The sequence below is a fragment of the Panicum virgatum genome, chromosome 3N (genome assembly GCF_016808335.1).
Source record: "Panicum virgatum strain AP13 chromosome 3N, P.virgatum_v5, whole genome shotgun sequence".
Lineage (NCBI taxonomy): Eukaryota > Viridiplantae > Streptophyta > Magnoliopsida > Poales > Poaceae > Panicum > Panicum virgatum.
Window position 1 is genome coordinate 18789971 of NC_053147.1, and position 21024 is coordinate 18810994.

The 21024-nt window shown below is 42.9% G+C and overlaps 2 protein-coding genes and 3 non-coding genes across 5 annotated transcripts; all 5 read left to right on the plus strand.

Moving 5' to 3' along the window:
* The first annotated feature begins 8936 nt into the window (after positions 1 to 8936).
* On the plus strand, positions 8937 to 12406 carry LOC120664848 (enoyl-CoA delta isomerase 2, peroxisomal-like). The gene is made up of 2 exons (XM_039944200.1): positions 8937 to 9745; positions 12147 to 12406. Exon 1 carries the CDS (start codon positions 8993 to 8995, stop codon positions 9719 to 9721), a length of 729 nt encoding a protein of 242 aa, XP_039800134.1. The 5' UTR covers positions 8937 to 8992; the 3' UTR covers positions 9722 to 9745; positions 12147 to 12406.
* Positions 12407 to 13539: 1133 nt separating this feature from the next.
* Positions 13540 to 17017, plus strand: LOC120664849 (protein LIKE COV 1-like). Its single transcript, XM_039944201.1, has 7 exons — positions 13540 to 13862; positions 14511 to 14563; positions 15343 to 15452; positions 15840 to 16007; positions 16078 to 16175; positions 16429 to 16555; positions 16657 to 17017. The coding sequence occupies exons 1-7, from the start codon at positions 13683 to 13685 to the stop codon at positions 16752 to 16754; spliced, it is 834 nt and encodes a 277-aa protein (XP_039800135.1). The 5' UTR covers positions 13540 to 13682; the 3' UTR covers positions 16755 to 17017.
* An 800-nt stretch (positions 17018 to 17817) lies between these two features.
* On the plus strand, positions 17818 to 17915 carry LOC120668273. Its single transcript, XR_005672367.1, has one exon. It is a non-coding gene; the product is annotated as a small nucleolar RNA Z43 (small nucleolar RNA).
* A 247-nt stretch (positions 17916 to 18162) lies between these two features.
* Positions 18163 to 18244, plus strand: LOC120668276. The gene has a single exon (XR_005672370.1). It is a non-coding gene; the product is annotated as a small nucleolar RNA U83 (small nucleolar RNA).
* An 80-nt stretch (positions 18245 to 18324) lies between these two features.
* Positions 18325 to 18426, plus strand: LOC120668252. The gene has a single exon (XR_005672349.1). It is a non-coding gene; the product is annotated as a small nucleolar RNA snR60/Z15/Z230/Z193/J17 (small nucleolar RNA).
* Positions 18427 to 21024: the final 2598 nt, after the last annotated feature.

A 21024-nucleotide genomic window follows, 5' to 3' on the forward strand; every position in this document is an offset into this window, starting at 1 on the left:
CATGAATAATTTCATGAGCAGCCACCACACTTTCAAGGATATATCTCCCTTGGATAAAGGAAGTTTGGTTTGGGGAAATCAACCTATCAACAATCTTAATGAGTCTGTTATTGAGAGCCTTACTAAAAATTTTGAAACTACAATTGATTAGAGCAATAGGTCTGAACTTCCTCATCTCTGTGGCATCTGCTTCTTTAGGGATTAGTATTAGCATTACATAATTCAATCTATTAATGTCAAGACGACCTTCCTCAAAATCCTTCACTAGGGCCATAAAATCATTCTTAATCAGGTCCCAAAACCTCTGATAAAAGAGGAAAGGGAAGCCATCAGGCCCTGGTGCTCCATCAGCATAAGAATCAAATATAGCAGTTCTAATTTCTTCCTCAGAAAGAGGTGAGGATAACATAGTATTCTCTTCCTTAGATAATTTTTCCTCATCATTCCAGAAGGAGCTTTTAAGATGGATGTTGGGTTTGGCTTCATAACCAAAAAGAGTTTTACAAAAATCTGTAGCTATAGTGAGCATCTCTTTTTGATCAGTAACCTCTCCCTCATGTCCTTGCAAGGAAGTAATCATTTTCTTTCTTTTTTTGTTATTAGCCAAAGCCTGAAAGTAGGCAATATTGTGGTCTCCTTCTTTAATAAACCTATCTCTAGATCTCTGTTTGGCTTTGATTTCCTCAATGCACCAAATTTGCTCTAATTGAGTTTTGATATTTTGCATTCTATCTTTCTCCTCATCAGTGAGGTTGTTTTCTTCAGAGAAAACATCCAGGATATCAAACTCCTCGCTCAAGGCCTGCTTTTTCTTTCTCATCTCAGCATTGATGTTTATAGACCAACCTTTGAGTTTCTTTCTTAGGGCTCTTATTTTAAATTGCCAAACCTTTATGGGGTTTGTCAAAGGACAGTGTTTCCTCCAAGTATCTACAATAATGTCATAGAAATCTTCCTGCTCCAGCCACCATTTTTCAAATCGAAAAAGGTGATCCTTTTTTGTTTGGTGTAAACCAAAATCCAGGATAAGGGGGATGTGATCACTTCCTAATCTAGAAACACTTCTTACATTTGCTAGGGGATAATGGTTCTCAAAGTCTGTAGAAGCCAAAATTCTATCCAAGACAGCCATAGTAGGATGTTCTTGGTTATTGGTCCAAGTGTAAGCTCTAGTGGGATTTTGAACTCAATCAAACCCCAGTGGTTAATCCACTCATTGAAAGCATTAGCCCAATGGAAATTAATATTTCCATTATTTTTATCAGAGACAGTTCTGATCAAATTAAAATCACCACCTACTAAAGTAGGCCCATCCCACTCACTTAAGATTTCATGAAGTTCATTAATGAATTCTTGTTTTCCATCTTCATAAGCAGACCCATAAACAGTGATCAATCTCCACGAGAAATTATCACTAATGTTCTTAACATGAGCAGAAATACAAAAATGTTTCTTAGACCAACTCAAAATATTAAACTTATTGCTTCTAAAACCTACTAGGATACCTCCAGCGGTACCACAAGCAGGCAGAAAGTTCCAATCAAAAGGAATCCCAATAGAATCAAAAAAGGATTGATCATAAGAGTTTTTTTTGGATTCCTGAATATGAAATCAAGCTCGTTAGTAGTGACAAAGTCTTTGAAGCACTCTATCCTGCCTGTTTTATTCAGGCCTCTTATGTTCCAAAAAGCACCTGTCATTAGATGTTTGTTTTGATTTTTCAGCATCAATGCTTTTTTTAGCAATCTGAGACCAAGTCTCGTTTTGTGTTTCCGGTGGTTGAGGGTTAGACACCTCCACATTTTGTTCTACTGGCAACCTAATGGTGCCCCCAACATTATCAGACCTCCAAATCACTAGGTAGAGTAACCTCAGGATGATTATACTCAAATATATTACTTTTTTTATTTTCATCATTTTTCATACTATCAACATTATAGAGACATTCATGAGTATCAATACCCAAAGATATATCAATTTTATCAGCAATTTGAGCTAAATATTGTGAGTCAAGAACAACAAAGGAATTACCTGCACCTTTAGTAGGAGCTTCTAGATTTTGAATGCATTTGAGTTCAGTAGCTTTTTGCATCACAGTTCTAGTACCATTCTTGTTCCTTCTTGGTCTGTCTATCTGCAATTCAGGGCCCCATTTGATCTTCTTAGGCTTAACTTGCTGGCTTGCTCCATGGGAACCACTTTTTCTTGAGGTGAAACACAAGCTTCCAACTCATCACTCAGATTTCTCTTGGTTGAAGTAAATTACTCCCTCCGTTCCAAATTATAAGTCATTCTAAGAATCTTGGAGAAGTTTGACCAAAATTAGAGAGAAACACAAAGATTTGTGACATCAAATGGGTATACTATAAAAATATAGCTAACAAAGAATCTAATGATACTTAATTTGTATCATAAATGTTATTATCTTGTTATATAAATTTAGTCAAACTTGAAAATTTTTGACTCTCCAAAATTCTTGGAATGACTTATAATTTGGAACTGCGGGAGTACATTATTTTCCTGTACTCATCTTCTTCATATTCAGATTCACTGCTATCTACTAATTCCATTACCTTTAAGAGCCAGCGGCGGTCAAATGGAATGCGGTACGTTCACGATCACATGCTCGAGATGGAAACACGGATAACACTACGTGAATCTTCAGAAGATAGCTCCAAAGTGACAAAGACACCACTGACAATCTGGCACAACGGACTGATCCATCTGGGTGGATCACAGGAACATTTAACTTAAAAAGATTGTGGCCGGTGACTAGGTTCATAGCCTGCTCCATCATCGATCATCCAATCGTGGGCTGATTCGTCGGTTGCTCCGGGCTTCGGCCTCCCAGCTGCACTGAAAAGCCAAAAGGCTTTGGGAAAATTCGATTTATGCCACCACAACTCTGTGAAATTGGGTGTCACGTTGAAAATCATGCCACTCAATGGCATGATTTTCAACATGAGATCTAATTTCAAGAAATTGGAGTGGCATGGATCCAACTGACCCAAAGGCTTTTCAGAATAGTGTGCGAAAAGCCAAAAGGCGGACACCGTCACTGGCAGTTGAGACATCAAAGAGAAGCGATGACGGAAACACTGAGAACACGTACTACCCATTTCTCATGGCTATAATCCCTAGTGTGAGGTAGGTCATCGTATCCGACTATCCGAGGCCAGTAAAATCACAATCCATCACTACCTCCTGGAAGCCAGCCATTTGCCGCTGCTCCCTTCCGTCACTACTAATCCGCACCATTTGATTTGTTTTGTCCAGTTTTAAATCTATACCCGTGGTAAAGATCCTCGACAGGCATGGATCACTTTTTTTCTGAAAATTAAAGAAGGATTACTGCCATATCATTTAAGAAGGGAAAAGCAAGCAAGTTCTTACAAGATTCTATTACATAAAACAAACAAATACTATCGAAACAACTGAACTAAACATAGAAATTAAGTGATCTCCGGGCCTCCACAGGCCAGCTTCAACAGGCGCATCTCCTCCTCAATTGTGCTTGTTGGCTCAGGAATAGTCACGAGATCATTTGTTCATGCTCTAATCTTACCCCCAACCTCTCTCGCAAATCGGCAGTGCAAACACAAGTGCGCTGGTGTCTCAGCCTCTTGATCACAGATTGTACAAATTCGGTTGCAAGGCCAATTCCTAGCCAACACCTTGTCAGCAGTTAAGATTTTGCACTGAACAAGCAACCAAGCGAAGAACTTTTTGATTTTCTTGAACCTGTGCTTTCCAAATCGAGGATGGTTGAAGGAATTGATCATCCACTTAACCAAATTGTACTAGATACGCTGAAGGAACTGAACGACGATCCACTTGACTAAATTGTACTTGATATGCTGATCCGAGTACTCCCCATCCACAATCCATCACCAAGTAATGTCATCAGACTGATCTGTGAGAAAAGTTGTTAACAAGGTCTCTGGCTGAATACACCCTGCCATATCTTGAATTGTTGACATTTTCCAAAGTCCTCTTGTCCAACTCATATTTTCCAAACCGTCACTAACTGTTCTATTCTTCCTCCATGCTAACTTGAACAAGTTAGGTGCTAGATCCTTTGGTGCCCTTGGGTCCAGCCAATAATCATGCTAAAACTTTGCACAATGACCATTTCCTATTGTTACTGTTGTTTTTTAGCGACCGTGCCTAAGCACATTTTTCATCAAACTTTGCACGATGACCATTTCCTACTGTTATTGTTGTTGAAATTCTAAACAGCTGCCTATCAGCCTCAGGCATAGGTATAGGATCCCTTGAAAATGTCCAAAAGTGGCTAATTTGTCCTCGTTCAGATCAGAGAGCGCATTCAGCCATTTATGCAGCGCTTGACGCCTGAAGATTCATTATTCACAAAGATGAGATGCTTTTTGTACAACATTAAGACTGCGCACTAATGTAACAGGATATGCACATCTCGCATTTGCAAGCAACCTGTCAGAAACACGCTTTGTTTCCACGCCTATTTTAGTACAATCATTTATATGGACATATGGTTCGCTTTCAGTTTTTACTCTTAAATTACATAGGGGGCGGTCAAATGGAATGCGGTGCACTATGTGAATCTTCAATAGATAGCTCCCAAAGTGAAAAGACACGGCTGATAATCTGGCACATTGGACTGATCCAATCGAGTGGATCACAGGAACATTTAACCTAAAAAGATTGTGGCCCGTGACTAGGTTCATAGCCTGCTCCATCATCATCTGATTGTTGATTGGACCTTCATAACCTATCGTGGGGTTATTTACTGGTTAAAGAGGCTGCTGATAACTAATATCTTTAGTGACGAGATTGCCCAGATTTCTCTCTAATAAAAAAACTCGTCGGTCAGCTGGTTGACAGCTTTTCTCGTTCAGATTAGTAGGTTCTCAGTGATGTCATGTACTCACATTCACGGATTCACCTGAATCAGCCGTCTGTTAAAACTTAAAAGAACAACGGAAAAATTCGGGGAAGCTTTAACAGTTTAGGCACGCATGGGCAAATTTTGTACTGTATTATAGTGACTACATAATTCTGATGCTTTGCTACTGCATGTAATGAAAAATGAGATACTTCTATATGAACAGAAGAACAGGGCCGTGCCGGCATAAATCGGAGCCATGTGCTAAATTCTGAAGTGATGTCTACTAGACTAACCATCCTTATGTTTTTGGCTGCCAGAATCATATTTTCTAGATCGATTTGCAAAAAATATGGCTTCAATCGATCGTTTTCTAACATAAAAGATGAAAGAACAAAATTATAATTAATCCATTAAAGACTCAAAGGATACAAGTATATATGTATATCAATACAGTTGGGGGGATTAAAAGAAATATCTATTTACCTTCTCCTTAAGCCAGTCAATTGCGTGAAGAGTTGAAATTGCCGACCTGTCGTTGCTGAATTCTCCGCCTGCCCTGGGGCCGCCGGCCGGCTGCTGCACCGCGTCGCCGTCGCGAACTCGCGATCATGGCCTCGGCAGTGACACGGTGTTGCCTGCCCTGCCGTCTGGCATCTGCCTCGACAGCTCGGCCCTTGGTGTCGTGACTCGTGAAAAACAAGAAGTGAAGATGAATCGGAACAGGATTAGAGGAAGACGGCACGGCAACTAAACTGGCGGGCGGCGGGCGTCAGGACTCCTCAGTGTTGCGGGCCTTTTTGTTTTGTGCAGGGCAGGGGCGTGGCATGCGTCCGTTTCACCATTTGCATTAGGGCCGGCCAAGTAGGAAATATGTAGGGAGTTAATGGGCTGCTACAAATTCTGGGGCCCCAAAAAAATGGGGTCCTTGTGCAGCCGCACGGGCCGCACGCCCCCTGGGCACGGGCCGCACGCCCCCTGGGCACGGGCCTGCAGAAGAAGTACAGAGCCCATATGCCGTCTGGCGGGAGGTTGGGGGCCACGCGGCGACAGTCATCTGCGGGTGGCAGGCGATGAGCTACTTCTCCAGCACCGCCTCGCTTTGCTGGTTCCTCAAGCTAGAGCTAGAGCTTGAGCACGAGGTGCGGCTCCACCGCGTCGGCAACGCCAGCATTGACAGCACCGGCGCCACCCAGCTCTACCTCTGCATCCTCTCCGCCGGCATGCTCAAGATCCCCATCGCGGCAGAGGCGGCGAGCTCGAGGACGAATGGGAGAGAGAGAGAGAGCGAGTGGGGCTGGGGGAGGGAGGGAGCTGACTGGGCAAGTGGTGGCACGTCGGCGAGGTGGCATGAAATCGCGGTGGTTTTGGCTTGGGAGTGTTTTTTTTTTTGCACGGTTTCGTTAGTTGACAGGTGTAAGATATCCGGTTTCGCAATTCATGATTCAAAATCTTACGATCGTGATAGTTTAGAGTTGAAAAAAAAGACTTTACCCATATTGAAAAAGACACCACTGGACAATTGGCACAATGGACTGATCCAATCCGGTGGATCACACGAACATTTAACTTAAAACGATTGTGTCCGAGACTGGCCGGTGACTAGGTTCATAGCCTGCTCCATCATCATCCGATTGGTGATTAAACCTTCATAACCTACCGTGGGGTCATAAGTATTTAAAGAAACTGCTAGTAGCTAATATCTTTAGTTAGCGATTGCCTTTTTAAGTGAGCAGGTTTGTCCTGCTATGATTTTGTGTAACCACTTGCAATTGTATATAAACTAATTACAAGTATTTTAGAAGGGGAGGATCCAGAGTCGGGGGGGGGGGGGTCCCTTATATATTCTATGTCATGTTACTATTTTTATCTGAAGCATGTCATTTAATGAAATTTAAATCCCTATAAACCGTGCATTGTCAATTGCCTTACAATGGCTGGATGTAAAAACTAATGAGTTCTACGTTGTGAACAGCTGCCCTGATTTTTCTCTAATTAACAAAAATACTCGTCAGTCAGCTGATTAAACAGGTTCAGATTAGTAGGTTCTCAGCGATGCCATGTACTCACAATCACCTGAATCAGCCGTCTGTTGAAAGAAGAACGAAAATCCCATTCCGGGGCAGCTTTAAAAGTTTGGGCACGCATGGGGCAAATGTTGTACTGTATGTATAGTGACTACAGAATTCTGATGCTTTGCTACTGCATGTGAAGAAAAATGAGATACTTCTACGAGTAGAAGAAGTACAGAGCCCATATGCCGTTGATCTGAAAAGAAAAAATAGTTTTTTTTACGTAAAGAAGAAAAATACATTTTTTAAGTAAATAAAGAAGAAAAGTACTTTTGAGGCGGCAGTTTGGTTGTCAAGAGCTCTCCATCGGTAAACGAGGAATCCGCTGCGCCGGGAGGCTATAAATAACGAGCTCATCCTCGGCCCCATCGGCACGCACGACGGCAGGAGCAACACATCATAGTCTGTCTCTGAAAGCAAAGCTGGTAGCCCGACTAGGCAATCCGAGCCGAGGCCAGGCGCCCTCCTCCGACCAGAGCCGAGCCGAGCGAGGAACACATCACCACCGCTTCCAATGGGTTCACGCGGCGGCGACGCTTCGTTGCGGCTCGTGTCGGCGTGCCTTGCCCTGTGCCTGCTCCTGCCTCGCTTCTCGCCGTGCGAAGGCCGCAGGCTGCTGGTCGCAGAAGAGGAAGGCGGCACCGGCAAGGTGATGCACTCCGAGGCCGACCCGGTGCTCGGAGTGGCACCGTCACCCAGCATCGGCTACGGCCCAGGTGGTGCTGTTGTTCTCGGAGGGCGACCTGGTGCCCATAGGTCGACCTGGTGCCCCAGGGACGCGCGGCTGATGCGTTGCCTTCCGGGCCACATCTCAGCTCAGGTCCTGCTTCTGCAGGGTTCCCACGATACTGCGTCTAAAAAGTGATAAAGCGCCTCAGATGATAAAACGTCTAAATAATTTAGCTTAACAAATTTAAGGATCGGGCTCAATAAAATGTCTGTCTTTTGCGTGGTGGGTGTCGTTCGTCACGGGGCTGTGTGGTCGCTCCGCTTTTTTTTTGGGTATGGATCCTAGGAATCCCAGGGCTTTAAACTATCGGCTGGGCTATCTAGCTTGAATCACAGAATCAGGGTAGATAGTTTACCCCCTTATTTGGCTTGTCGTTCTTCACACGAAAACGGGTGAAATTTCCGTTCTTGTAATGAAAATAGGGTGAAGCCGGGTATCAAAAAAAATCTCATGACATGGAATCTGGATTTATATATACTTGTCTGTACGTGCATACTCTATCAGATACTCCTAGACCTAGCTGAGACAGTGGTTCTGTTCTGGACCGGGGTCATATGCCAAATCATGGCTGAATCACGGGGCGCATGTCTGTTTAGTTTTATCTTCAAAAATTTTGCACTCTGTTACGTCAAAGATAACCTTGCTATTTAGAAGTATTAAATAAAATCTGTTTACAAAATTTTTTACACAAATAAATTGTAAATCATGAGATGAATCTAATAAACCTAATTCATTCATGATTTACAACAGTAATGATACAGTAGCCCTTTGCTAATTATAGATTAATTAGTTTTATTAGATTTATTTTTAAGTAGCAAGATTCTCTCTAAAAAATTTTAGAGGACGAACTAAACAGCGGCGGCGCAAGCTCTTTGCCTCTTCCGTCGTCCACTTTCAGCTCCAGCTTCAGTGGCCGGAAGCTTCGATGCGTCGGGCAAATTGAATAATCTCTCGTCGATACGTCTGCTAGGTGCTGCCTGTTGCCTGCTGCCACTACGAGTCCACGACCTGCCTTGGGAGCTGCAACTTCTGTCTATATGTGGAAATTGTGAATCAACTTCATCCAAGATCCATTCGTCGGATCGGTCGACAAAATCGTGCGCTGCATATATACGTCACGTATTACTTCAAAAAAGATATATACGTCAAGGAAGCATAAATAAAATCGTGCGCTATATTTTTTTTCAGGTAAAAATCGTGCGCCAACTCGTCGGTTGCTCCGGGCTCCATCCTTCCTGGCAGCTGCTTAAAACTAGACGCCACTAGCGCCCCACAGACCACACCAACCCCGCGAGAGGGCGTGTTCCCCCCAATCTGCCGGCAGCGATGTGCACCCTGGAGCAGCGCGGCCGCGTGTTCGTCCTCACCCTCACAGGCGACGGCGAGCACCGCCTGGGCCACGCCCTCATCTCCTCCCTCCGCTCCGCCGTCGCCTCCGCCGCGGAGGCCGCGGCCCGGGCGGGGCCGGGGGCCGCGCTCGTCACCGTCGGCGAGGGCCGCTTCTTCTCCAACGGGCTCGACATCGGGTGGGCGGGCACCTCCCGCGCGCGCCTCGGGGAGCTCGTCGACGCGCTCCGCCCGCTCGCCGCCGACCTCCTCGCGCTCCGCATGCCCACCGTCGCCGCCGTCACGGGCCACGCCTCCGCCGGCGGGTTCCTCCTCGCGCTCTGCCACGACTACCGCCTCATGCGCGCCGACCGCGGCGTGCTCTACATGAGCGAGGTCGACATCGGCCTGCCCCTCCCGCCCTACTTCATGGCCGTGCTCCGCGCCAAGATCACCGCCGCCAACGCGCTCCGCGACGTCGTGCTCCGGGGCAGGAAGCTCAGGGCCGCGGAGGGCAGGGAGATGGGCGTCGTCGACGCCGTCTACCCCTCCGCGGCCGAGACGGCGGCCGAGGCCTTCAAGTTTGCCGAGCAGCTCGCGGCGAGGAAGTGGGACGGTGCCGTGTACGCGTCCATAAGAATGTCCATGTACCCTGAGGCCTGCAGGTCAGTTGGAATTGTAGAGGAGAGTGACGAGGTGAAGAGGAAGCACTTCGCTTCCAAGCTCTGAAGCCGTGATTGTGATTCGAGTGAGGTCAGTGTTCGCAACTCTACATCGTCGATGCAGAATTGCAGAGTCCTTTCATCCCTTTGACTTAATATAAGCTCCACGCCTTGTTGCTGAGCATCGTTAATAACGCTCGATGGAAATATATAGTTTCATCTGTGCTGATTTTACTTATGAAATGGTTGTGCTGTACCCAATCGACTCACTATACCTCATAGTTTGGAATTTCGGATGATGATGTTGACTTGCAGTAACAATCTGCTTAGTTTCAGCTGTAGTTGTTATCCTTGAGCATAGTTAGAAATTTGAATTCTATTGCAGTCTAAGCTTATGGGATGTTTTGGATCTTTTGTGGATCGGCTTTAGAATTTAGATATGTGCAAACAGTGGCAGAGTTAGGAGCAAAATGGATAAATGATTATTTAAATATAACACTGTGAGGGCATAGCAATAGAAGCACAACTTGAAGAGGACTGATTGGTAAATGCCAGGTCAGGTAAAGATCAATATAGGGATCAGGGATGACTCGTGAAGGAATAACAGTAAAGGATGGATGCAGTGGGGTTCTATCTTTCCTTGTCCATTTCTCTCATGGCATTAGCAGATAAGCTACAATTTTTAATTTGTCTGTGCCTTTTTATTTGATTGTTTGAGTTTTTTTTATTGTTTGTTTATGCAGATAGTATGATGATTTATTTGTCAGGTTGAGCTCTAAGAGGGCTTTGATTCATTGTGCCAACTGCCATCTTTCATGTTTATTGCTGTTATAGACTCGTGGCTGTTTTCTTATGACAACAATCCCTTAAGAAAGACACATCAAGTTTCAATAACTACTAGCGTGATACTAACTTAGAGAGCAAGTGGTCTAGCTATTGATACTCGTTTGTATTTCCAATTGCATGCTTGCCAATAATGATACAACCATATTTGTTATCATGATACTGAATTATTGGTCCACCAGACCTTCATGAAGCTGCCCATATTCTCTATTGCAAATTTGATTTGAAGATGACCTACGCATTGCATCATCAAATAGATTCTCGTCACATTTGACTATGCGTTTTCACTGACTCAACTCGCAACATGAGAAACATTCAGTTTAATTTCTTCTCGTTTGGTTGAATGTATAATTGTGCTGGACCTAACCAATTCAGTATTTTAGTACTTCAGAAGAAAAAAAATCCCTTTTGACTGTAGTTCTGGTCCTTGCGAGAAGCTTGAATTTTATTGGGAGTCATATGGAGCCAAGCTTAGCTGATATTGTTAATCCATCTGATGTGAATCAGCTAACTCTATCTTAGCTGATATCCATAACCCATCTGATGTGGATCAGCTAACTCTATCTGTACAATGTTTGATGCAACGGTCAATTCAAATACACAGCTGTGGAACGAGTTTGAGAGTGACCATTAGGGTGACCACTTGTACTTGAAGTGGATCTAGCTATACTTTTTTGGCAATTGAAAGTTGAAAAGGATGGGAGCATTTTATCTTCCTTTGTCATCCTGGTCTTAGCTACAATTTTCAACTTATTCACTTAAAATGTTTGTCCGATGGGTAGTTTCGCATATGAATTGCTATCTTATGAACCAGATCCATAAGGATGGTACCAAGCCTTTGGTTCTTGCATTTGCAACCTTACAGATACTCCCTCCATTCACTTTTGATAGATATATTTTAAAAACTCAAATGTTCACAAATGATAGCTATATTTGCTAATGGCATTGGCTGTGACAATAAATAGCACTGGTAACGAGGAGTTTCCAGTTAAAGCATTGGAGGACCAATAAAAAAGTCCGTGTTGTATTTATTATATGATAAGTAAAGTTGTTTTCCTTGGTCATTGTGTCAAGATGAAATATAGCTATCAAAAGTGAACGGAGGGAGTATTATTTAGGGAAATTTGCATATGTACGACCAATCTAGACCTGGTATGCATTAACACCGTCACATTTTAGCTCTGTCCATTCATACCATCACACTTTAAAAATTTTCCATTCAGACCACCAAAATCACCTTCATGGCTTGACCCCTCACAGAAGGTTAGCATCGTTTATTTGGTACCAAAATACCCTTACATTCATCATCTCCTATGACTTATCTGCAGTTTGCATCAATGTATAGATTATCTTGCATATCATCATTGTACCTTATACGATCAAGAAATCCACTTTCTTGTATACATTTATGAATTTAAATCATAACTTATTTAAGCTCACAAATCATGTTGGTGCAAAAGATTCTGCTAAGACTACGAATTACCTCCTGGCATCCTAATATATACATTATGCTTTCTGAGATGTTACATTGTCCTGGTCCTACTTTGTGCTATCAAATAAGCAATTATGACACCTTTGTCAATTCTCACAAACAACCTCGTTTTGAGTTTCTGAACCTGACCTTATTTTCTTTCCTTCTTTTTTTGCAGGGTTTCTGTGGTGGAGATCCCTTCACGTTCTGTATTGGTACGTCGGCTCAGCCAGCCATTGACACTATCGATGAATCAGACAATATGTACATGTGCAAACCTTGTGATTGTGAGTTGCTTGCTTGAAGGTGGGGACTAAATTCATGTTTCTCTCCCCACCTTGCTGGAAAATTTTTAATGTGCCTGCTAGACTCTATAGAATTCCAATAAGATCACCGATAGGTGTTCATATGTTGTGGTCGAGCTCGCGTTATTTCGTATTCCTGGGATATTGGAAGTTTGAAACTTTCACGTTGCAATTTGCAACTGCATCCGTGGCGGGCGGCGTATCTTGGCCACTCCCGTGGCTGCTGCAGCCCGCCACTTTCCGGCTTTGGTTGACTGTTGACTCTGACTGAAAACTTGCACACCAAAAAGGCTCCACTCGCCGTGCTGGCTTGTATACTGGATAGGCTTTCGAGATAAAGAAAGGATCACGTGAATTTTAAGAGGAAGGATGTTAGGATGTTTTGGCTCAAGTTGCTTACAATTTTGGATTAGAAGATCCTCCGGATGTCGCCGTAGACTTTCGTACACACATTTTTACAGTATTCAAATCAATTTGATGCCACCTACAAAGTAGGGAATTCATGATGTGGCGGAGGGTAACTGTTTGGTGGACTTAACGGTTTATATCGTGCTAAAGCGATCAAACATTCAAACTCCACCCCACCTGATTAATCGGTCTATCACAACCAGGGTTTTTTTGCCGACCGGTTTACCCAAACCGGCGCCCACCGGTTCCGGTTTACCGGACCGGTTTGACCGGTTACTGGTAGAAACCGGTCAAATTCAAATTTGAATTCAAAAAATTCAGTTCAACCGGTTCGTACTGGTATACCGACTAGTTAGACCGGTTTACCGACCGGTTTGACCAGTTTGTATTCAAATCCAAATTTAAAATTGCATGTGTAACCGGTTTGGACCGATTTACCGGCCGGTTTTACCGGTTTACCAAGTGGGCCTCAATGGGCCGTCTCATTTTTTTCCTTTTTTTGTTTTAACTTTAAATGCCCGAAAAATATGTTAAACGAACAAATTTTTAAGAAAATTTGACACCATTAAATTCGTTTCACCTTAAAGTATTTTTAGGAATTTTTTAGAAAATTTTCATTTTTTCGAATTTAAATTTGAATTTTAAATTTGTGTCGGTTTAGTACTGGCCCAAACCGAAACCGGACCGGACCACCGAACCGGTTCCCACCGGTAAGATAAACCCTGATCACAACTCCTATCAGACGTGGGGGCCGTCTCGCATGTACCTGTGGGCACCCACGTCTCCTTTCCACTCGACAGGTGCCAACGAGGCACCGAGACGGGACGAGCCTACTATGCTCTCAAACGACTCCAGATTAAAAAAAAATCGAAAAAAAGGAAAAGTCTCTCTGCCCCCTCGGCCGTGCCGAGCCGGCATCCTCCCTCCCCCCCTGCATCGATCGCGACGACCCGAGGCGGCAAGGGTGACCGCCGCCGCGGCAAGCCGGCGAAGGAGCCCCCATGGGCGACAACAAGTCCCCGCTGAGCCTGAGCCCGATGGGCGGCCGCGACCGCGACCGGGACCGGGAGCTCCTCATCCCGGTCTCCGGCGGCGGCTCGGCGCCCGGCGACGGGGACGGAGACGGCGACAGGGTCTCCTCATCCTCCACCTCCGCCGCGCTCTCCTCCTCCGGACGCGAGGTCCGTTTCCGCCCCACCCCCATGCCTCTTCTCCCCGCACGATTCATAGTTTTTTCCCCTTTTATTTATTCAACTGCTGTTCAGCTAATTTGATGAGTCTAGTCTACGCTTCCTGCTGTTCTCGCCCTTTCACCTCGCAACCTCTTGTAGACTGCAGTTAACTGCATGAACCATGTAGCAAGCAGTACAAGTTATGTGCTAGGAAATGCATCACTGTCGCATTTGGACCTTGAGCTAGATGGCCTTGATGCACCTTATTTGATCTGCTTAAAGTGGTAAGCTGTGAAGATTTTGCTTCAGCTGCTTTTCTGCGATGATACCCCTTGATTGATACCCCTTGATATTACTCTTGGAACAGAATGATATTTAATATATTTATTATGTTTGAACCGGCATGAAATCCCCAAACTGTCTAGAACCTTTAGGATACCGTTTTGCAATTTGAAATAACAATACCCCCACTTTACAAAAACTGTTAGGCAATGTTTCTATTCCTACCGTTTTGCCTGTCCTCCCCCCTTAGCTGATACTTGCCTTGCAGAAACTGAGAAAGCATGCTCTCTAGATTAGGCATCTCTCTTTGTATTGTTCAAGCTAGAACAGCTCATATTGTTTTTTACATCTCCTTTGCCCCCCCCTGAAATGCAGGCATTCCATAAGGTTGTCCGCAGTTGGGCTTCAAAGAAGTTCATGACTGGGTGGTAAGTCTATAGCAAAACTAATCTTCCCTTGCCTCATGATTACTGTCTAGTGTCTAGCAATGAAACAGTAATAGTGCACTTCCTAGTAGCTAATGCTAGGTTCTGTTTCCATTCTTTTGTTATGTATAGCCTGGTTGTTGTGGATTTGTGTTTTAGCATCTAGCATGACTTAGCAGCCACTTCAAAAGTCAAGTTTGTGGTTGCAAACTTGCAATGCTATATGGTTGTCAAGCCAACATCCATTCCCCTTTACACCGCAGGAAATCATTTAGGCAGGTGATGCAATATTATTAATGGATACAACCAGCAGTTTCTAGGAACAGTGGGATGTTTGTTTCTTTGATTCTGGTTTTTGTTTCTTTCAATAAAAAGATTACCTTGTTGAAATCCTGATAAAATCAGGAGGTGCATGGTTGGTATGAAGGATTTACATGTTGCCGTTGTGAACTTGTGATAATTCAATCAACATCAAAATATGAGAACTTGAACTTACAGTTTAGAAGAAACATACCATGATTTTCCATCATTAGGCGTAAAGTCCTAATAACAGGGAATTTCCTTTGTCCATTGCATTTTCAGATAATTTCGCACATATATGTTCCATCCTCTAGTCTTATTTCTCCTGATTTCTTAAGTGTCTCCCTGGCATTGAATCTGGCTTTACATGTGTCATTCGTATGCAATTTGCAATTATGTTGCATGAATTTATTCTTCCATGTGCCTGCCACATATACTAAGACATTTTTTTTGCTGTCATTTTATTTGCTGTGAATCTCCAGTGTGATTCTCTTCCCCATCGCAATAACATTCTACATCACCTGGTGGTTCATTCATTTTGTTGATGGATTCTTCTCTCCAATATATGCTCAACTGGGAATCAACATATTCGGTATATGAACTAACTATTTTTTTAATTGAAATCTTAGATTTTTTTGACTGTTGGTATCATGTAATGATTTCGTTCCGTTCAGAAAAAGGGGCACCTTCATTCTGCCTTTTGCTTTGATTCGTATTAAGTCAGCTACAATGTTATGTTCTAGCCGCTGCTCTTGTATATAGCGTATTAAATCTGGATATGTTCAGCATTGTACCTATAAATTCTACTGTTATCTTGATCTAGGTTTCACAATGCATCATATGATTAGATTATCAGTTCTTGTAGAAATCTGGGAAACCTGGCAAAAGTTAGTGTTATATGGTACCTTGTCGTCAACGAGAAGAATTCGTGTTGCTTATCCAACCTAATTTTTCAATATCCATTCTGATGATTTCACAGGTCTTGGCTTCATCACATCTGTTACTTTCATATTCTTGATTGGAGTGTTTATGTCATCTTGGGTTGGGGCATCTGTCCTTAGCCTTAGTGAGTGGATTATTAAGCGCATGCCTCTTGTACGTCATATCTACAATGCATCCAAGCAAATTAGTGCTGCAATATCACCAGGTAAACTTATCATCGCACTGGTCAATCAGCTTAACTTAAGCGCCAAATAAACTCTGGTTGCTTCGTGCAGATCAGAACAAACAGGCATTCAAGGAAGTGGTCATCATAAGGCATCCTCGTGTAGGAGAATATGCGTTTGGTTTCATTACATCATCAGTCTCGCTCCAGGTCTGAAAGGCTCTTTAATATTAACTCTCAGACAAGATTGCATTACATCTCTATGCTTTTTTTTGTTTTGTTTTATGCATGTGCTACAGTTTCGCTACCTAGTAATTATAGGCTCATAGCCAAGTTTAATTCTTGCAAAGGTTGAAACTCAAAATGTTCCCACATTCAGGGCAAGCAAATAGTAACGATGATGTGTTCTCTCTGGTTTGATGTGATATCTAAGTAAATTAATCTCATTATTTTGTTGCCACAGAGTTATTCTGGTCAAGAAGATCTTTACTGTGTCTATGTCCCCACCAACCATCTTTATATTGGCGATATCTTCATGGTGAATTCAAAGGATGTCATAAGGCCAAATCTTTCTGTGCGTGAAGGCATTGGTAATTCGCAATCTCTCCTGTGTCTGCCATTTTATAATGGGAGTGGATAGTTACTTATGCCAAAAGATACTTCGCATTAAAAGAGCATATATATTTTGCAGAGATCGTTGTATCTGGTGGTATGTCAATGCCGCAAGTTCTGTCAACCCTTGACCCACAAGTGATCATTGGGGACAGAACCGGACCAAGCAGAAGCTGAAGCTGATATGAGCTCTTTGTGTGCCCTTTTTTCCTGGGCACGGGTAACATTTTCATACGAGTACAGCAAACTAGATTATGAGCCAAGTATCTGTATATTAAGTAGATGTAGGCGACTCACATGGTTTGATTGTTGGCTGGAGTTTGTACTTGGTACTGCACCTTATGCAAGAAAGACGCATCACAGCTGTATCTAACTGTTGTTGCATTCCTATCCTCGTGCTCCTTTGATTCTGTTGAAGAGCTGCTTTGCTTTCATCCAAAGATGTTGAATTAAGGGTTCTCAACTCGTGGAGCTGCCGACGATGGTTGCATTCTTCTTCATTTTGTTTTTTTTTTGGAAGCTAAACCGATTTATTTGTGCATCGTGGCCTCGTGGGAGCATTATTCGTTTTCCCATAACTCTTTGGTTGAAATTTCGATGTTCTGTTCTGCTGTGTTCGTGTACATGTGGCTGATTTCCTCAGGTGGCAACATCCTCATGGTGCCTTCTCCGTGAAATTTCAGCATCCTTCGTGTTTATGGTCTTCGTTTCGTTGAAATGTTCGGACTTCTGATCTACTATGCACTAGTGTAGATAGAACTAGAAAAAGCGCGTACTCGAATGTTGTTGTGTGCTCGTTGCGCTTATCCGCTACGGCGCTACGCATGTGACTTGCCCGGGCCTGAGTTACTTTCCATGGGCCTATATATTTTAGGCCTTGGGCCAAAAAGCGGAAACCCCACCACTAGATGGGTCTAATCGAACGCGATATATCGGACGGCTGTGATTCGCTAGCCGGAGAATCCGAGAACGAGAAGACCCGCCGCCTACGTTAAAACCCTAGTGCCCAAGAGGCCTCTATATAAGCACGGGCCGGCTGGCTCTCTTCTTCACGCCGCCATCTCAGTATCTCACCTCACATTGGTAGATTCTCCTCTCTTCCGTCCTCCACTTGTCCATCAGCAGATTTCGATCAGCGTTTTTGGTTTTGTGGGCATCTGCAAGGTTTTTATGTGCCTTTTCTTTTCCGTTTGTTTTTGGTTCTCTGATGGGGGATTTGAGTTGCTTATTGCCGGGTTGAGGACTGTGAAGATTGTATCTATAGGTCTCGTTCGTCGTAATTGGCATCTGTTTGCCTTGCCGACCATCCTGATATATCACCACCCATATTCCGAGTCCTCTACTCAGCCGCAGTCACCAGGACCCATCGAGATTTTATTTTGTTTGTTCTGCACAACTTTTCTCAGATCTGTTAGTTTTTTTCTGACCGATGATTAAATAAGAAAAATAGACAAGCATATGTCTGAATCCTTCTGTGTGGAAAAGCCTAATCTTCTCTATGAGGTCAACTAGATCTTTTAGTAGTACTGTGTCTTTATTTTTATTTCTTTGGATTTGTTTGTGTTTTGAATTTTGATTCGATTGAGGCTTAGGATGAACCATGTGGATGTTGTATTTGTATGATATCTTTGTGATTACAACACCATTACTGCCTTCCTTCTGAGGCCTCTTTACGTTTGTATCTTCTGGAATTTATTTTTTTGTTCTTCAATCTACCTTCTCTATGTTCTGAGATTGATTTGTGCTGTAAGGTCGGGTGATGAGTACCAGTGCATAGTTCAGATGATCTAACCCTAGTGGTTGTGATTACTTTGAATAAATAGTCTTTCGCTCCTAACTGACGTCCTTGTGAACAGCACCCGATATCTCGTCTTGTTTTAGCTCAATTTTTGTATGCCAGCTTTTTCATTATTGCTATAATTTTCTTGCATGTTTAATTCTTGGTATACTTGACTTTCATGAATGATATATTTTTAAGCATAGGGTTAACTCGAGCTGTTCTCAGCTCTCTAGTTTAAAATAAAATGCAGCTGTTCTCAGTTGAAGCCTCACATGACGTGGTTGAAGATTTCAAACCTGCAATGTTTGAATTTGAAGTTACTTAGCCCGATAGATGCTGCCTGTAGCAGTCTGGATGATTTCAAATTTGTAATTAGGTTGGAAATGGAAGATGCTCTAGTATATCTATTCCCTAGCTTGCCTTGTAAATATTTTTGAAATGTTCTAATGCTAGTTGCTCTTGAGCGTAATTTTTCATTTTAATGATGTTTGATTATGACGTATAAAACCACAAAATTGTTTGTAGGAAACAAATTTAAATTTAGTTTTATTAATTATTAATCAATCAAATTCAAATTCGTTTGATAAACTGAAGGGAAATTTGTGTATCTTGGATAAAGGCGAAATAGCCAAATTCATCCCTGAACTATCGCATCTGGCTCAAATTCGTTCTTGAACTTTCAAAAGGTCCAATTTAGTCCATGAACTATCTCCATTGGTCCGGTTTTGTCCTGTGCCGAGTTGGCGTTTGACACCGTCTATTGTCTCCTTAACTTTCCGTCCCATTAGGTTTACATCCAATGCTGAAATGTCTATTTTACCCCTATTTTTTTTCTCAGTACATCAGCCCTTCCTCTCAGTCTGGTCGCCATCAGCCCTCCCTCTCAGTTTGGCCGCCGCTGTATTGTAATCGCTGGAGTTCTATGGCTCATTTTGTAATGTAAAATGCAAGTATGAAATGATGTTGCAACAATTGTAATCATGTCTTGTTGAAATAAATAAAGTACTTGTTCATCGAAGGTGACAGAACATGCCAGTTTCAAAGTGACAGAACATGCCAAATGATACATGTGCCATGCACCGGCACTCAAACTACATGATGCTCTTTCCTGATGACATTGCGTTTTCCCTGTTTCCATGACCAGTTGAAGTGGACCGAATTTTGGCTGTGCCGGTTGCTCCTGAAACATTGATGGTTGCCTTTGCATATGTTCCAGCAACCATGCTAGCACTTGTCTCGATTGTAATAGATGCAGTCCCACCTGCAGACGCTTCAGCAATGGCTCTAGAGTTTGACTTAGACACCTTTTGCTTCTTATTGCTAGACTGAGAAAAGAAGATATGGAAAGGAATTAGTTTACTAAAATTTTGTCTTCCATAATCACTGCTTTGAAATTTGCTAACCTGAATATATGATGAATTGGCAGATGAATTTGTGTGGATTGAATGTGGTACTGGACGCTTTCCTTTACGCTGCTCGTCTGATGCAGGTACCATTACTTGACTCGTTGCATTGGTAGCATGCTGTTGTGAAGGATTTGGTTGTGGCACTACCTTCCCTGCAGTTAAGCACCAAAAGTTAGTGCATCTGGAAGCAGCAAACAAATGACACGGTAATAACTCGAAAGGATAAACACCATCATTCTAGGGCATGTCCTGGAGTTGTGGCCATCCCTTTTGCATCGGCCACATCTGATTTTAGTACCAACTCTTGATGATTTAGTGCTTGATTTCTTTGGCTCTGAAGGATCTTTTCTTCTACTTTTCTTTGGCCGGCCTGGCATCTTTTTGACTCTAGGAGGCAATGGTTTAGGATTTGGGGACACAGGCCATGCCGACTCATGCTCTACAGGTTGCAGGACATGCTGATATGTCCTCTTGTATGCCTCAAGAGAGAAACAGTTGTGCACATATTTATTAGGTTCTTCAGACATCTTGAACAGGGCAGCACAAGCATGTGCACATGGAATCCCAGAAACTTGCCAATATCTGCATGAGCATGTTTTGTTGTTGAGATCAACTGTGAACCTCCATTTTTTATCTCTCACTTCAAAACCAGCTTCACCGTTCCACAAGACATGACAGTACTGGGTCCTATGCCTGATCTTACAGACCTTCCTGATAATGTTGGGGCATATTTCCATTAACCACCTCTCACTGTTGCTCCGATTCTCTTGGATTCTTCTGGTCACAAGGATCCTTATGTCCTCCAACATAGTCAAGATAGGCTTGAACCTTGCTTCTATAATCCAACTATTAAATGATTCACTCATGTTGTTATCAACAGATTCACAATTGGATCCCACCTTGAACCAAGCTTGGCACCAATGTATGGGGTCTGTATTCTGCAAATTTTTCCATCCTCTAGGAGTTTTGTTGGCGAGTTTGTTCTTGTAATGATTAAACAACACCTCACTTGAAGCCTTTGCAATCTTCCAGAACCTCTTTTGGTACTCTTGTAGCCTATGTTTTTTCCTCCAGTTGGCATAAATGTGTCGTGCACACATCCTATGATCTGCTAATGGAAATATCTCATTCACTACACTTAGAAGACCTTGCAATAACATGTCATAAATGTTATTATCCAATTCTAAATATCTCAGTGGCATACATGTCATAGGTTGTGGTCCCAATTACCTTTTGTTTGTCTGTTATAAAAACCCATCCT

Bases quoted from the DNA above. Each gene is read 5' to 3' on its own strand.
- LOC120664848 (XM_039944200.1), top strand. From the start codon at position 8,993: ATGTGCACCCTGGAGCAGCGCGGCCGCGTGTTCGTCCTCACCCTCACA.
- LOC120664849 (XM_039944201.1), top strand. From the start codon at position 13,683: ATGGGCGACAACAAGTCCCCGCTGAGCCTGAGCCCGATGGGCGGCCGC. The intron at 13,863-14,510 runs GTCCGTTTCCGC...CCTGAAATGCAG, and splicing joins TCTCCTCCTCCGGACGCGAG to GCATTCCATAAGGTTGTCCG. The intron at 16,176-16,428 runs GTCTGAAAGGCT...TTGTTGCCACAG, and splicing joins CATCATCAGTCTCGCTCCAG to AGTTATTCTGGTCAAGAAGA.